General features: G+C 38.8%; 1 protein-coding gene across 4 annotated transcripts in view; it reads right to left on the minus strand.

Moving 5' to 3' along the window:
* trappc9 (trafficking protein particle complex subunit 9) overlaps positions 1-18,950 on the minus strand; it is a 371,401-nt gene that overhangs the window by 112,802 nt on the left and 239,649 nt on the right. For all 4 annotated transcript variants that reach the window (XM_079830150.1, XM_079830148.1, XM_079830149.1 and 1 more), the window contains 2 exons: positions 8,304-8,457; positions 2,492-2,582 (listed from right to left, as the gene is read on the minus strand). In XM_079830150.1, coding sequence (XP_079686276.1) covers positions 2,492-2,582; positions 8,304-8,457 — 245 coding nt within the window. The remainder of the gene's footprint in view (positions 1-2,491; positions 2,583-8,303; positions 8,458-18,950) is intronic.

The following is an 18,950-nucleotide window of genomic DNA, read 5'->3' on the forward strand; positions in this document are numbered from 1 at the left end:
CACGACATGACAGGCCTGTCATGGCGACAGATAAACAAGACACTAGTGCTCGGACAGCCACTTGTAACACGGAGAGAGAGATGATCACCGTGTGATATGGAACATGTTTCATGTCACGGTTTGGTCATCTCAGATGAGTCCTCCAACATTTATGAGCTCATGAATATGCATTAGTGTTATGCAGGTCTGCTGACTTGAATAACCATGAACGTGTGATGTGTTCTGAATGGCGTTGACCGAGGATGAGGAGGAAGTGAAGAGGCACGACTGCAGACCCAGAAGCAGAGGGAACACATGAGGAGGTGGTTACAGATTTAGTCATAGGTTTGAGCTTTGATCTCTGTATGTCATTGAGAGACAGAGGGGGTTTCATCACATATAATGTCACAGAGGAACCTACAGATGATCCAGGCCAAGACCATAGAATGTAAAAAAATATGGACCTACTGTCCATGACGTCACCCATAGGATTCTGAAGAGGATCACTCCCGGATAATAGAAAATGAGGCGGGACGTGGACAGAGCTGAGGTGACGCGATGACTAACAGACAGCAGATAAATGGCTATCCACCTGTCACTCAAAGTGGCCACGCCCTTAATTATGCAGAACTTTAAGGCTTTATATAATGGAAACGAATGAGTGATATAAAAATTCACCCCCTCACAGTTGTCATGAAGGGCAAAATTAGCCGTATAGACCAAAACCACAATTTGTACCAGGCTGTAAACATGTTTGTTTCTGCTGTAAAGTCGGGCATTTTAACATGGGGCTCAATGAGATTCTGCTCCCTTCTGGAGCCTGTCTCTAGTGGCTGGTCGATGAATTGCAGTTTAAATCACTTCCGTATTGGCTTCAAGAGAAAGTGGGGGAGGTTACCGCTTGGCCAAGACACGGCACTCAGGCCAAGGAGTCTCAGACACCTCCCATCATTCTTTGCAGAGACTCCACACACACACACACACACACACACACACACACACACACACACACACACACACACACACACACACTTTCTGTTGCTCGGTTTTAACATTAACGAAAGGCTGGAAAGATGGGCTCTATAATACTCCCACAAAACAAAATAAAGGAAATAAAAAAAACATTTTTTAATTAAATAAGCTTGTTATGATTAGCTAGTAGAATTGTTTTTAAGGGATACACATTTTATAGAAAAAGTTTTAAAGTCGTGATGAAATGGAAGCAGCGATATACCTTTTCGACACAATTTACACAATTATTATTTTTCATAAACCCCTAAAAAACTTCCTTTTTTTGGAAAAGGCTACCATTTATTTTACCTGTCTAAAATAAAATGATTTCATATAAAGTTCATACAATTAAAAAAAAAATGTTTTACCTACAGCCTGTCACTATGGCCTAATTGGTGCACATTAATACCCTTACTAATATGGACCCTTAAAATATTAATATATAGACCATCTAGGGGTAGATAAGGTGCAAATTGAGGTTAAAAACTAAAGTAACTTTCAATATACCAATTTTAGAACATTTTCTGACAGTATTTCATGTGTTAATTGACTGATGTACATTTTATTTGTTATATAATTAAACAACTTTTGACCATCACATCAAACCAGCTTGTGATGCCATACAAATATATTTAAATTGCTTTAAATGTTGAAATATGTTCTGAAAACTAGTTTTCAATGGAAAAGTGGAAAGGAGTCATTCACATACACATCTTCAAAATAAAAATTAAATCAAATTAATTTAAATAAAAATATCATGTTTAAGCCTAAAATATGATGAGTTGAGTTGTTTTTAGAGGATAAGCATTTTATAGAAACACTTTAAATAATGATTCAGTTTTAGAGTCACAATAAAACGGGAGTAGCGACATATCTTTTCTTCTGTATTGTGACACACATTAGTGTGTAACAAATTACTGAAAGAAAAAAATGTAGGCCGGGGACTTGATCTATGCATGATCTATGGCTGTCGATTGGAAGTTGAGATGTGGGCGTGGCACTTAAAAGTGTGGGAGGATGAATGTGAGCTTGAGGGGCGGAGTTTAATCATCAATTATTTGTCTTTTTCATCGGAAGGCTCAAAATGTGAAATTATGACCAAAAAAAAAGAATACATAAACATTTGCAATGTTCTCAAAAAGATCTACAGTATAACATGCATTTAGAAAATGTAATTGGATTTTATTTCATGCTGATTTAAAAATGCAGCTTTAATGAAAACAGAAAACCATGCCGCAACAGTCAAACACATCTATCTAGTGGATCCCTACATAGACCAACAATAATAAAACCGCACAAATGATGCAAGAGCCTTGTCCTGCGTGAACGGCCTCTAACACTCACGGCGTGGCACATTTCTCCTCCATTACAAATGCAAATAAGAAACATGAACAGAGACCAGTCCTACATCCACCGCTGGAGACAAATAACCTCTGAGTGTGAATATATTTGAATATCTGTATTCATGAAGAAGGGGACGGAGAGAGGAAAGTGTTCTTACCCCACTGCAGAGGGGCCAGCTGCAGATGTTCAAGGATGAGCTGGTTGAGGACGCCCTCCACACTGGCCTCCCCATGACGCTGAAGGGACGAGTGCACATTTGGTCAAGGAAAACATGGCTTATTGGTATCAGACAAAATTGCTATATTGATGCATCCTTAATGACGTTGAAATCGGATGCAAATTTGATCAGAATGTCATATTATTCTCTAACCTACTAACCTTTATCATCGTTTTCCTGGAAGCATTCAGAACAACAATGCCACTCTATGTTTTCTGCATTAAATTAGCCAAGCAGTGTGCATGGAGACGAAGGGAAGTGTGTAGACGGAGGTGAAATATTTGCACACACCGACACTAATGACGGCGACGAGAACAAAAAGCGTATTACGTAACAGCGGTGATGCTATCAGAAGCCTCTAATGACTGTGAACTGTGTAATGATGCTGAGCGCTGCAGTGAGAGATGGCCTTCTTCTCAAATGAACCATGTAAGTGTACACTGAGATCTGGAAGAGAAGAAGAGATTCCTAAATCAAGATGTGGACAATAATATATATATATACTGACAAATATTTTTCAGGACATTTGGAGTGTTAGTGTATGTTCAGAATTGCATACAGTTCAGAATTCACCCTTCGCCGGGAGTTTGATTGACAGGCAATCTGACCAATCATAATCCGCAGAATCCATTTTTTTTGTCCGACAAAGCAGTCAAGAGAGTTTGTAGAGTAACGTCGGTGGACTTGAACTTGAAAAATGGTGTGTACTAACTTCTTCCCGCGGTTGAAACAACATTCCTTCTGGTTCATTCACGTTTATTTGATACTATAAATGAACTAGAAGGAAGAGATGATCGGTTCACAAGCAGCTTTAACTGAGGCGCTACAGCGACCTGTCACCACACATTAAAGAGTCACAAAACGGTATTTATCGTTTACATTTCTTAAAAAAAATGACACAATGTTAGAGTTGAGACTTTGTTTCATATTAAAAGTAACCTGTTATGTCGGACATAGCAACAGTAACTAAAGGGGGCAGGTTTTTGCGAACGGTCAATTATTGGCCCCCTTGGTGAATATGAACAAAGAAGCCTGTAAAAATAAATATGCATTGTTAATCCTTTTGATCTTTTATTCTAAAAATGCACAAAAATCTAACCTTTCATTGAAGTACAAGAATTGAAATTTTGGGGAAAATCCCTTTATGAAATAAATGTTTTTCTCCAAAACATGTTGGATTTAATTACTGGCACCCTTTTATTAATATACTTTTTTTCAACCTCCTTTTGCCAAGATAACAGCTCTTCTCCTATAATGCCGGATGAGTTTGGAGAACACCTGACAAGAGATCAGAGATCATTCCTCAATACAGAATCTGTCCAGATCCTTCAGATTCCCAGCTCCATGTTGGCGCTTCTTCAGTTCATCACTCATTTTCTGTAGGGTTCAGGTCAGGGGACTGGGACGGCCATGGCAGAAGCTTAATTGTGTGCTTAGTGACACATTTTTGTGTTATTTAAATTTTGATTATCCTGATTGTCCATTATAAGATTTCTAGCAGAGGCTGTCAGGTTTAGATTTTTTATCTGTTGGTATTTGCTAGAATCCATGATAACATGTATCTGAACAAGATGTCCAGGACCTCCAGCAAAAAAATAACCCCAAAAACATTAAAGACCCAGCAGTGTATTTAACCGTGGACATGGGATACTTTTTATCCCTCTTTGCACCAATCCCATCTGGTGGGTTTGCTGCCAAAAAACATTTTTTTTAGTTTAATCTGACCATAGAGGTTGGCCCCGTTTGAAGTTCCAATTGTGTCTGGATACTGAATATTCTGGAGTTTGTTTCTGAATGAGCAAGAAGGATTTTTCTTGAATCCCTCCCAAACAACATGTGGTGATCTAGGGTTTCTGACCCCAAGACTCAACTAATCTCTGCGATTCTCCATCTGTGATCTTGGAGAGTCTTTGTCCACTCAAACTCTCCTCCTCACCGTGCATTAGGACGATATAGAGACTCTTCGTCTTCCAGGCAGATTCGTAAAATCTTTAGTTGATTGGAACTCATTAATTATTGCCCTGATGGATTCTCAATGCTTTAGCTATTTTCTTACAGCCACTTTCTATTTTGTGAAGCTCAACAATCTTTTTGCTGCACATCAGAACTATATTCTTTGGTTTTACTTTTATTGTGATGAATGATTAAGGGAATTTGGCCTTTGTGTTTCCTCATATTTATACTCCTGTGAAACAAGACGTCATAGCAAGACAATTTCATGTTCCTAGTCACCCTGGTGTGCTAAAAAATGTAAAAATGAATAGGAATATACTTCAGAAATATTTCCCTCATAAAAAAAATGTCTAGGGGTGCCAATACTTGTGTCCAATGTGTTTTGGAGAAAAACATTTATTTCATAAAGTGAGTTTCCCCGCACTTTCACTTCATCTACTTCAACGAAAGGTTGGGATGATAACTGGAAGGCACTCGCTGAATTAAAGTAGTAGCATGCAAGCGAGGTCCTGTGATGACACTGTAACATGTTTGACGCATTTATTGCATGGTCACCGTGATTAAATAAGACGTAGTCCTAATAGTCCTAACCATATCCCTACCCCTAAACCTAACCCTACCCATAACTTATCCCTAAAGTCAGAGGGGAAAGATAGAAGCACCTAACCCTGGTTGTAAGCATAATCTGGACATTAACTGTATAAACTTGTCCATAAAATCTCATTTGTTGATTGGAATGTTGCTCCAGGATCAACAAAGATGGTAATATAGGAACATGTTGCACTGTTCTCAACCAGTGGTTAACAAGCCAGGTCGATTCTGAAAAAAATCCCAATGCTGAATGCAAACAATGAGATGCAACTAATCATATAATCCTGCATGAATAGCTGCATTTTAATGAGGTTTGCTACCCCTTAATAATCAAGATAGCAAACCTTAAGGGCTGCGCGTCCAATTAAACTCTAACAATATGGAGGAATTGGCCACAAATTAATTTGTCACTTGGTAATACAATATTTGGCCCAAAGCTTTTTTGCATATTATTGGGCTGATACAGTTCATGGTATTACTAATGACTATTATGTTAAGAACATTTATGTTACATTGTAAGATAACGAATTTGGGACTGTATTGGGTCGCACAATCTGAGAACTAAAGCCAAACCAGCTGAAAACCACTGTATCTTGCAAACTATTGTACTTGAATACAAATGTTGTAAAAATGAACAGTGAAATTAACTAAGTAGAATTCATTTCATTCAAATATTACTGAAAGTTAAGAAATGGTTGTGTTAAACCACACTTAAACTGAATGAGTTGCAGCAAAATTATAAATTGTAGCTTTTTTAGCTAGTTTCTAGACTTTATAAAGAGAATAAATGTTAAAGTTAAGTGTTATTGTGTGTGCTTTATGCACAAGATTAGTATACTGTAGGGACAGATGTGTTAGTGTTGAAAGTTCTGTTATGTATTTATAGGGGTTTCTGTTCTGCTATTGCTAGCAAGCAGAAGATCTTTTAAATCGCAAAAGATTTGAGAAAACATGATGTTTATCCAATTAAATTGTGTGAGCTGGCTTAGTGAATATTTCAAATAAAATGCAAATAAACTGCAGGTTATCAGTTACAACTCAAGGATTAAGTTAGTATAACTTTACATTTAGATTTTGTTCAACACAAGCAAGTTTTTTGAGTTCTGTCAACTTATTAGGGTTTACATTGTATAGTATTTAAGTATGCAGTATGCTAGTTTTCCACTCAGAACACAGCCGCTGACAGAGACGTTCCCATTACCTAAGAGAGTCGCAAGACACAAATGCCAGTAAGTGATCTCGCATAATAAAAAAAAAAGACTATGAAGGTTACAGACAACGCAGAGACATTTCTCCGCATAATAGTGTGTTTACACACAGTATTTGCACATTTATGGTTGGTTGACTGGCATGATGGCATCTCTGAACCGCGGGCTCAGTATGAACTTGGACACATTCTCCCAGAGGGCGGCACTGAACACAACCCTCATATGTTACTCTTCTCTTCATATCACTGTGTTTTAAGCCAAACAATCACGCCCATGTTTCACATCTAATCAGTCATGCTGGTGCCAAAAATTCTGAAGCGCGCACTCTATCTGTATCTCTTGATTATTTATTATTTCAGGTGTTTATTATTTTGTAAGTGTCATCGAGCCTCTGCAGTGGCAAGCGATTCGTGTAGAGAACAAGTGCTAGTTATCACGGGGGCGTTTAAACGCTATTAAAATGAGGGATGACGCTGCAGAGAGTGTACAGCGTTCAGGGCTCATGTCATGGTGTCAGTCTCCTGAAATAAACGTGGGAAAAGATGAACACCAATGGATGATGCCGGACTATCGTTGTTTTTGCTAATCCGAACCCTAAAGGAAAACTATATGGAAAAAACACTTTTTATATAACATTTTTTCCAATTGAGGACATCTCGATATGTCCCAGAATGGGCATTTCTGTCAGATTTACTTCACTTCTGGGGACAAACTTGTCCTCAAACTATAGCTAAGTACATGTACTGTACACACACACACACACAAGTGCCATAAGTTTGAACCATATGTCAGTGCATCAATCTCAGTGCAAACGCGTCTCCTCCAGTATGTCCAGCTGTTAGTAACAGATGCTGTCTGATGGTCGTCCTCACAGCTGGGACACACGTAACATTTATAACACATTACATCACCTGCTTCACTCTACATACACAGCAGTACAACAAATAACTAGTAGGAGAGTTCATCTGAAAACAGATTTATGAACCGGACTCTAAAATCTGATTGGACGAGACTCCAGTCAAGGCACTAATGATGCCTAACTAAAGCCGGGTGCACACTGTGCGATTTATAATAGTCCTTCGCGATTGTTCCTTGTCAGACTGTACGAACATGATCCCCGCTGTAAGCCGTGTCACACTGTAAGATCTCAGTTGTCATTAGTGTCGGACTGTACGATAGTCAAGGCGCGCTAAAAACGGACGCACGGAAGAAAACTCAACCGGAGTTTTATATCATCAATCAATGACGTGTTCGGTGACAGTGAGCTGCATTACACGCGGGACTGAAATTGTGGCTACAAAGAAATCTCTAGCGCTCATTTTGGGCGTAGTTTGTCTGGAAAAACCAAGATAATTTGACGGTCGTCGTAGGAGAAGTCACACTGCAGGACTGCGATCTCAAATCTTCTGACACTGCCAGAATCTCGTCTGAGGTAAGATTTGATCGCAACAGTCATTAATCGGCTTTTTGTGTCACGCTGATGTAAGATAGGGTTTGTTTTTTTAAATAAGTTAGTCATTTGATGCTATAAAAACGTGGGTATAGCTGAGATTGACAGCTTCTCTGAGCGAAGTCACTGAGACACCAACTGACTTTTTTCTGGATTTTCTGAAGGAGTTTCTCAACTGCAACTTCTACATTTCCATAACTGTTTATTTCACAGCGCCATAATGAGTTGTATTACTCAACAGTCAACTGTAGTAACCGATTCTGTGGGAGTGTGGGCGGGGCCTTGATACTTCACACTCACTACTGCGCAGATTCGGGCTCCAAGATGTCAGCCCCAAATTTGGACATTGGCCACTTTTCTACAATGGTGGAGAGTGAAGGTGTGTCGTCCATCTTTTTTTACAGTCGATGAATCTGACAGTGACTATCGTAATAGACAACAATATTGTGTAGCCTGAACCCGGCGTCAGGTAACAATCGAACTACTCAAGCTCAGATGTGTTCAGCCTCAGGTTATCAGGAAAGCTTTTTTCAGTTTCGGTAAAGGATATGATGGTCCAGTGGATGTCCAGCGTGCTGTTGATGAGCCCTCCCTGGACCTGCTGTCTCTTCTCTTCCTGTTGGCGGACTGTGGACAGTCGCAAAGCATCGTGGTCCGTCACGGGCATGCTGTCAAAATCAAACTTATCCACCTGAATGGCCATCCTGCACAAACACACAGAAGTACAAAAAGGTCAAGTGAAGTGCTTGTCGAATCCGCAGCAAAAATACTGTTTGTTCTTATGGGGGATGACATGCTCAAAAATAAACCCTTCAGATGTCAGTCAAATTTCGTTTGTATACACAAAACAATGTTCAATGTTCCAAAAAAACGACAGCAAAAATCCATCACCATAAAAGGCTTGTCAGAAACTGTACACAAAAAAATGCCAAGGGCATGTGCAAGCTCACATAACCACTTCAGGCTCATAGAAACGGCAATAAAATATCCTTGACATTTCCATGTTCTCCGTTATCAGCGAGCAGAGAGAAAGACAAAGAGAGAGAGAGAGACAGAAAGAGCGATAGAGGGATGGATTAATGAAGGAGATAAGACCCTCTGGGAGATGCTCTCGGGCCTGAAGTCGGATCGCAGCATCTCTGGAGAGGAAAACTACTGCAAATCTACTGATACGAGACAGAAAATATGCTGAGATGTAAGCTATGGCCTCACACAGGATCACAACATCAGTTGTTTGAGTGTGTGTCGTAGAAATTATAAAGATGACAGTTAAAATACTAAATGATACACCAGAGTTACAATTTTTTTGAAGAAAACGTGAGGGGTGATCACCTGTGCAAAACTCAACGGCATGCTAGGGTGTTCTAGAGGGTTTCTAAAGTTGTTGCTAAGTTAACTGCCAGCCCATGACAACAGAGACCACCCTAAGAGTATATAGCTATATTTAACATAAATAAATAGATAAACAAATTCAGCATTTTTATGCCATGTATTCTGGACGGAGATAGATAGACAGACAGACAGACAGACAGACAGACAGACAGACAGACAGACAGACAGACAGACAGACAGACAGACAGACAGACAGACAGACAGACAGACAGACAGACAGACAGACAGATAGATAGATAGATAGATAGATAGATAGATAGATAGATAGATAGATAGATAGATAGATAGATAGATAGATAGATAGATAGATAGATAGATAGATAGATAGATAGATAGATAGATAGATAGATAGATAGATAGATAGATAGATAGATAGATCCGGACAACTGACGGGCATTAGGATGAAAGTAAAGAGGGCGCTTGAGACGCACAAGTCAGCAATATTTCTGATGATTTATTTTGTGCACAATGACAAACAGGAGTGCAACATTCTGGGGAAAAAAACATTAAGAAGAGTGGACTGCCATAACGTCAAAGAAAAAAAATTGTACCCCATGAAAAGAGGTTTAAAATAAAGCTTAAAAATGTACTAGCCTACACTGAATGTGAAGTTCATGTGGATAATAATTTAACGTAATTATTCAACCGTTCAAAATGAAACTTTGAATGAACTTAGCTTGCGAACAGGCCATGTGTTTTTTTTAATTGAACGTAACCGACACTTATATGCGGGCGTTACTGATGAAACGTGCAAATAAGGCTCTATTACAAATTATTGGACAGGAAAACAAGTCTATCAACATTTTGGGGGTCCAGAGCAGAGCGTTTTTTATTCACTATATGCCCAGCTGTTGGGAAGACGCGCTCCGACCGCACTGATGTTCCAGGGACACTCAGGTACTTCATTGCCAGCTGCGCAAGGTGGGGGTATTTCGAACTGCCAATCTTCCACCACAAAAGCGGGTCGCTGTCAGCTGGCAAAGTTGGTTCCTTTTCATAAATCATGTTTTATCGACTAATATTGCATTGATTTAATAAATAATAAGAAAATATAGCATACAATGACATGGAGGCGCTGGCTCCGCGTGAACAACGGCTTAAATGAACAACTACCCTACTAGGAAAAAAGCTTTAGTTGGGGCAGTCCTATAGCCATTTATTTCAGATAGACCTATATTTGTTCCAGCATGTCACAAAGGGCATTTCGGGTTGAGCGAGCGGCACTGAGAGGAATGAGAAAGCTGCTCTCCATTCTGAAGGAAATAGCGCTCATTCTTTTCTACGCACACAGCATTGTCACAATATGACCTCATGCAAGTTTTAAAAACATATTTCAACATATAAATAATACCTGTTAATAAATTTTTATTTGTTTAGTTCGTTCAAAAATAATAGTGTACATATTTGGTTAAAATCGATTCCCTATTTTCGTTTTCGAAACTTGTGTTGGTTGGTCCGATCGATTGTGCAATCGATTTTCGAACGTAAAGTGACAGCCCTAATAGATAGATAGATAGATAGATAGATAGATAGATAGATAGATAGATAGATAGATAGATAGATAGATAGATAGATAGATAGATAGATAGATAGATAGATAGATAGATAGATAGATAGGTAGGTAGGTAGGTAGGTAGGTAGGTAGGTAGGTAGGTAGGTAGATAGATAGATAGATAGATAGATAGATAGATAGATAGATAGATAGATAGATAGATAGATAGATAGATAGATAGATAGATAGATAGATAGATAGATAGATAGATAGATGACCGCACACACATCATCAAGTTCTTCTTTCATTCATTCATCCAGTAAAACAACAGGCCCTGCAGACACTGATACATAATTCATCTCACACACATTAGGGAGCCTCCGGCCGACTCTCGCTCTGTTTCCACAGCCTGAGACGTGCTGGCCGTCATACAGGAAGGAATAATTATTTACTCTTGTTCTTCCGTCTCGTGTTTGGAGAGCTGCAGTGGATTAAGACGCTGGACGCCGAGGTAAATGGACATGAATCAGCATCAGTGAAGGGGAATCTGATCCTCACACTCAATCTGCTCAATCCTTTTCGTCCTTCCTTCCTTCCTTGACTTTTTAATCTATACCTACCTTCATTTTTGTTCCTTATTTGTATCTTTTTCTGTTCTTCCGTCGTCTTTTCTTTCTTCCTTCCTTCCTTTTTGTTCTTCATGCTTTCTTTCCTTCTTCCATTCTACATTCCTTGCTTCCATTTTTTGTTGTACCCTCCTTTTTTACTTTTCATCCTACTTTTTTCCTTCCTTCCTTCCTTCCTTCCTTCCTTCCTTCCTTCCTTCCTTCCTTCCTTCCTTCCTTCCTTCCTTCCTTCCTTCCTTCCTTCCTTCCTTCCTTCCTTCCTTCCTTCCATTTCTTTTTTATCTACCTACCTCCATTTTCCCTCCCTCCTACCCTCCTTTCTTCCTTTTCTACTTTCCTTCCTTTTTTCCTTTTCCATAAAATCCTTTCCTGCCTTCCTTCCTTTTTTTCTTCTGTTCTTTCTGTCTTTCTTCCTTGACTTTCTGATCTACCTACCTTCATTTTTGTTCTCCATTCCTTTCTTTCTTTTAATCTACTTTCTTCTGTTCTCCCTTCCTCTTTACATTTTTCCTTCCTTCTTTTTTGTTCTTTCTGCTTTTTTCTTCTTTCCTTCTTTCAAATCTCTCTTTAATGCAGTCATGATGTTTAGTCACCTGACGTTCACGAGATGAGAGGTTATTGTCAGTGAAGAGGCTGCAGGTGTTTTGGGATTGATGCTGATGGATGTGTCAGTAAATGCGATCTGATTCATGTATAAACGGATCCTGTAAAACAACACGCAGGTGAGAGGAGATGTTGAGACATGATGGACCGATAAATACAACGTCTGAGACGTGATCTGCGATATGGAATCTCATACGGGAACTCACACAAGCTCCAAAGAAAGACATCTCACTGCCGAACATGAGCAGCGCTCAGAAAAACTCACATTCACACAGAGTAAAGAGGGAAAATACATTTCTACAGAAATGCCCAGAGTAATGAACCCGACCGCAGAGAGATTCGAGATGTGAGACTCATCTCAGAAAAGAAGAAGAAGAAGAAAAGATCCCCTTACAGACACACCACTGAGAAAATTAAATTCAGCAGTTATTATTTTAACAATAAACCAAATTTAAACTGGTGGATTTCAAGATGCTTCTTCTCAGAGAGGGTTTTATCATGAAACCCGCCTGACAGTGAACAGCTAATGTTGTAATTAGCATACAGAGCACAGTGACGGTACGCCAATTAAAACACTGCCACAAAGACTATTACAATTAAAAAAAGGAAAAATCCATCTCACTAACCATTAGTCAGAGTGATTCGAGCCTAAAGCTAATGTCCCAACCAAATGTAACATGTGAAAATGATATTTTGCATAAAGAAAATTAAGCCTGTATTTAGGACCACTTAGGACCATGAGATATTACCTTTTTGAGATCCAATCTAATACACACATTTCTCACCACTGATGTATAAAATACGCAGAGGTAAAACCTCAAACACAACGCGCACTAGCAGGTGCAAACACACACACCTTCACCATGAGCTGTCTGTATCAATGCATCTGGACTGACTCAGCCATAGACAGAGAGTGTTATCATCCTACACATGAGCACTACAAAGAAAAAGAAAAAGAGAGAAAGAGATAAGAGAAGAAGAAGCTGAAACAGACCTCTAAAGATTAAAGGACAACATTTCTTTCTCTCTCACACACAAACACACACACACACACACACACACACACATTTTACAGGGTACTCAGGGTGAAATAAAGTGAGAGTAAGAAAAAAATATGAACTGCCGCTGCATTTTAAAACAATCAGTTTGCATGCTTTCTTTTCGACCAATTACAGCAGTGTTGCGGTTTCATCAATTTTCAGAAAAGAAAGAGAAGATACAGCATTTATGTGATCAAGGCTTTTTGCTGCAGTTTCAAAGTGTCACCGATTGTGTCTTCAGAGAGGAGGGAGAGGGAGAGAGAGAGAGAGAGTGAGAGAGAGAGAGAGAGAGAGAGAGGGAGGGTTATATTTAGCTCACGTGTGTGTTCTCTCCCGTGACTCCAGCAGCAGAAACACTGAGCTATTTTTAGACTGCCTCCCAGTAACCCGCAAACACAGCAGCATCACTGCGCCACGGCAACGCCGCATCACCCCACCCAGAATCAGCAGCACACACACGCACCTCACAACACCCGAACATCACATTAATTCACTGTGTCGTTCAATTAGAGCAGATGAAATTTAAAACAGAATTCCAAACATTGAAAGCGACACAATCCCTCAGATGAGTCCACAGAAAAGATGACAGGTTATTAAATCCCTCCGTCTGCAAGAGATCTAATCCACAAATTCAGAAGTATGCATGTGCGCCTTTTTCTTCATTTTATTAGTGATGTGCTAAAAAGTGTACAATGCATTTATCTATTTTATTCATTTAAGTTATGATGCAATATTAATGTGTTTTATTATTTTTTAAATTCAATGTAATTTAACACAGTTTAATACAAACACATATTATACACAACTAATAAACTACTTATTTATATCAACTTATATGTATATACAGTATATATTGATTAAAAAAAAGTTGAATCAGCATATTTAAATATTTTTGCATAATATACTAGCATGCATACAATAGTAAACATTTATCTTCTTGTTTTGTCTGCCAACTTTTTTCATCATTTATTTTTCACTGAGCAAATTATAATGCAATATATTTTGGAATTGCAGCACTGCATGCTTAGCACTGGCTTACAAGTATCTTACTAGGCAGCACAATTAAGTTGTATTCGCTGTCTGTAGGGGGCAGTTCAATGATGCCTTAAAATGTTACCTATGTAGGTAACTCAGGAACAGATCTAGAGAATTTCAGCATCTCGAGACTGTGGGAAAGGGGAAAATGCGGTTTGCATTCTTCCAAACACACACACACACACACACACACACACACACACACACACACACACACACACACACACACACACACACACACACACACACACACACACACACACACACACACACACACACACACACACACACACACACACACACACACACACACACACACACACACACACACACACACACACACACACACACACACACACACACACACACACACACACACACAGTAAAAGGAAAAGTGGCCCTTCATCATGGAGGAAGCACTTAGAGGCTTGTTGCTACAGCAACAGGCTTTTGTTTAAATTATGTGGGTAATGAAGAAGTTGAGCAGAATATGCCACACCAGCACACAGATGCACACACACACAGTGGCAGCATACACTTCACAATAGAAGTGGAAAGAGTGCAAAAAAAAACAAATGCACAATGTGTCACAAATTCCGTCCCTGTGTGTGTGCACAGGTTTAACCTATATAGTAGGTAACAAATATCCCCAAAAGGATAGTAAAACTTGAGATCACCTACAGACCACCTACCTAAATGTAAAAATTTCAAAAATGAAGTAAATGTATCTAATTAATAGAATGTTAAACAAATTAAATATGTATGCCTATATAGCTGGTGTGCGCAAGCACAATATGGCTAATAAGCCCCGCCTTCAAATTGAAAGAGCCAATCGTTGATTAGTAAAGTCACCGCAGCTGCCGTTAGAAACTCTGGTCTAATTTCTCTTTTGTAAATATTGTACTTGTCTGTTTGCATAATATAAAAAAAAAAAAATTAAATAAAAAAAAAAATTAAAAAAAAAAGAAGCTCCGGTTGCTATAGAAACAGGCAGTGTTCTGAGACGCGTGTTTTGGACTGCACGTGCCCATTAGCTTTGTCCAGGCTGAAAAATGCAGGGTTTTTTATCATGATTTGAGCGTTTAGAAACAAAAATTAAAAGACATTTGTTGTAAAATTTCATTGGGGATTTCAAATATGAAATTTAATCGTAAACTTGGCGAACACTTTTGAAGAATTCGATTTTTCTACTCTCAAAGAGATGCCCGAGAGGCGTTTCAAAGATTGCCGCCTGAAAATAGGCTAACTTCCGTCAGCATAACCAACGTGACTACCTGCTTGCACAGGGAGCGTGCCTTGTAACCATGGAGACGTTTGTGAGAGACTCAGATTCAGAAGATATTTGCAGGTCCTGAACTGTATATATTAATACCGGAATACCTGCAACTCTGCAACTACACAAACTTAGTGTCGGTCACGTTGGAAGTTACCAAGCTGGGGACTATTTTCAGGCGCCGTGTAATATCCAGACCTGCAAACTCCTCAGAGTAAAAAAGATTACAGTGTTGCGGGGATGGGGCGGGGGGGGGTTGGGAAGTGGGGGGCGTGCATGCCCCCGGCTCGATTTTTTGTGATTTTAGTATGCAAATTACACATTTCTGAGTGTGACTTAAAGAGAATGACACATTTAATATTTTAAAAATGATTTTACTTACAACACGGAAACTCCTGGAACTCAAGGAACTGTTGTGATGCATGACACAAAAAATAAAAGACTGACAATAGGAGTGTAATGGTACACAAAACTGATGGTTCGGTATGTACCTCGGTTTTGAAATCACGGTTCGGCACGAGTTCGGTACAGCAGTTTCACAAAATTGATTTGTATTTATTTTTTATATTTAACAGTGGTTTACTGAAGAAGAAAAAAAGTGTCTCCTTGAATTAATTAAATTATATCTAAAAGTTTATTGAAGATATTTCTGTAAATGATATAGGGAGCCCTTACTTGCACATTAATATTAATGTTAACAACAGAGCGCAAACTATTAGCCTAAATTCAGTTGCTATTTATTTTTAGGTATAATAATCAACACTCAAATAACACATTGTATGCAAACATGTATAAACTTCACATAAGGCAGTTTTTGCAATAACTTCTAAATCTAATTATAACATTTTTTTTTTTTTTTACCAATTCGTTGTTGAAATATAATCATTTATACACAGTGTCTGTCATTTTCATCACAGGTTTATTTAACATGCATGAAATAATCAAGACATCACTAACAGGTTCAGTAGAATATAATGAATTTATAGGCTAATATAGTGCATTTATTTAGTGAAAGCGTTGATTTCTCTAGTGAATAAAAGTCTGTGGACACTGAATGACTGTCTGAGGTAAATGTGATGCTAACGTTACATGACATTGTTTAGTTTACAAGCAGTTATATTGACGTCTTTCCGCCGTTGAAACACTGATTTAGCGATTACACCACATATATACAAGACAGTAAGTTGTAATGTATCCTCAGCATACTTTCAGATGGTCATTCATGTTTATTCTTTAGGAAGAGATGATCGACCCCCCCCCCCCAAATAAACTCTCCGGTTCTACGCAATTCACGTAAATGGCCCAATTGACCAAGAAAACGGCGATTGTCGCCAAAAAGCGACAAGTTGGCAGGTGTGAATATCATTGCGCCGCTGCACTCATGGTACGACAGCAAAGTTCCTTGATTATTACGCAGGAATGATAGTATAGTTCCTAGCAATATCAGCCTAGAAAATGGCAACTTTTCATTTTCCGTCGGTCTTAGTGCACGATGTAACTACAGAAGAGTCAAGTTTTAAATAGGAAAAATATCGAAACTCTTTGGTCATTTTTGAGCGAGATGCTAACGGTCTAATCAGATTCAATGATCTATGCTAAGCTATGCTAAAAGTGCTACTGCCAGACCCGGAATGGATGAATGGATTCAAAAACGGTAAAACTCAACTGTTTAACTCTAGGGGAGTTGGAAAATTATTTCAAAAATAGTGGAGTGTTCCTTTAAATATGCTGGCATATAAAAATATGCGGTAAAAATCAAGCATTACAAAGGATTTCCGTAAGATACAAATGTATTATCATGAAAGATATTTGGAAATCGATAAAATTATAATTTTGCACTTACTGGCCAAACTGAAATGTATTGATTGATTTATTTATTTTTTACAAAACAAAATAAATATATAATTTCATCACCCTATTTTTGTGTGGTCTATATTTTGTTTATCTTTGTTTATATTGACTGAAAAATATAGATGAAAGTGCTATGATGAATTATGATAAAATATGAACATTTGCAATAAGACCATGGGCACATATAACTCTTTCCCCGCCAGCGTTTTTTTTTTTTTTTTTAAGTTGAATACGGAAGGCGGTCTGGCGGAAGCTAGCTCTTACTTTATAACATGTTAAATATGGATTTTTATTCTTACACAAACGCATCACTTCGCTTCAGAAGGCCTTTATTAACCCCCTGGAGCCATGCCTTTTTTGGGCTTCAAATTTTGGGCAGCCATTCACTGCCATTATAAAGCTTGGAAGAGCCAGCACATTTTTTTATATGACTCCGATTGTATTGGTCTGTAAGAAGAATGTCATATATAAATAGGATGGCTTGAGGGTGAGTAAATTATGGGGTAATTTTCATGTTTGGGTTAACTATCCCATTAAGGAAATAACAGGGCTAGTATTAATGCATATATTTTAAAGCATAATCAGACTTTCAGTGCTGAAAACACAAAATGCACATCAGGAAAGCAATCAAGATTTCAAATACAACAGCACTTCACTGAGAGAAACTCCGGCATATCCAGCTCTTACAGAAACAATCTCTCTCAAACAGAAAAAAAGACAGCAGAAGAGATCTAAGGCTCGGAGAAATCGATTAGTGAAGGTGAGCCGTCGCACCGCTGGATGCCTCATTGTCACGGCGGCGGCCCACGGATGATTGACATAAATGATTGGTATGCAGCGAGGACAGTGTCGTCCTTTAAAAAACCTCTCCTTGAAAGTATTCATCATACAGAAAGAAAGAACGAGGCAGAGGAAAAGACAGAGAACCTCCAAAAGATGAGATCTCATTTTATGAGAAAGGAAAGAAAGAATCAGTATGGAGAACTACAAAATAACACAAAACACACACCCAGTGTCATTAAAAGGGGGCAGACCCGATTTAGCCCTTCTACGGGATCAATAACCAGTACAACACACTCACACAGACACATCGATCAGTATGTACTCGTTTATATTTCATCCTCCAGAATCAATCCCGCCGTAGCTTCTGGAACTCTGTAATCTGTTTATCAATTCTCTCTGATTCTGTCAAAGCAGCAAGTTTCCCAATCGAGTCATTAATCAGGTGATCCATGCAGGTGATCAGGGAAAGGGTATGTGACTCCGTAGGGTGTCAGGGGGGCGGAGGAGCGGCTCGTACACAAAGAAACGTAGCTCTGCAGGTCAGCACAAACCTATCAAGCATTTTACGATGGCTACATTTCACACAATGCAACTCTATGGGATTTTTATGGCTTTAGTGAACAGGACAGTGCAGAGAGAAAGGAAAGCGAAAATGTGACCTACAGCAGTGACACGATTCAAAATGAACAGGCAATAGCAAGTGAGTTGAGAAAATTAACCATCAATAATATAGAAAAAAGTGCATTTAGCATTTAAAATACACTACCGTTCAAAAGTTTGTGGTCGGTAATATTTTTAAAATGTTTTTGAAAGCCTTTAAGGTTGCATTTACTATTACAAAACAGTAAAAACACAGTAAAATATGATTTACTATTGAATGTAATTTATTCCTAGCCTGGATGCCAGCCGAATTTAGCCCCGCCCACAAAAATGTTTGCTCGGGCAATTCGGTCTGGACTCGCTCCATAGAGGAGTAATTATGCCCGAACAGAAACTGTTCGGACCAATGAAATTGTCGGGGCGGGCTTTAGACGATGATGGACAGATGATCAACAGTAACGGAATCATCCACGTCATCGAAGGCTCTTGGGTTGAATTTGCT

The sequence above is a fragment of the Gobio gobio genome (assembly GCF_949357685.1).
Source record: "Gobio gobio genome assembly, chromosome: 11".
Lineage (NCBI taxonomy): Eukaryota > Metazoa > Chordata > Actinopteri > Cypriniformes > Gobionidae > Gobio > Gobio gobio.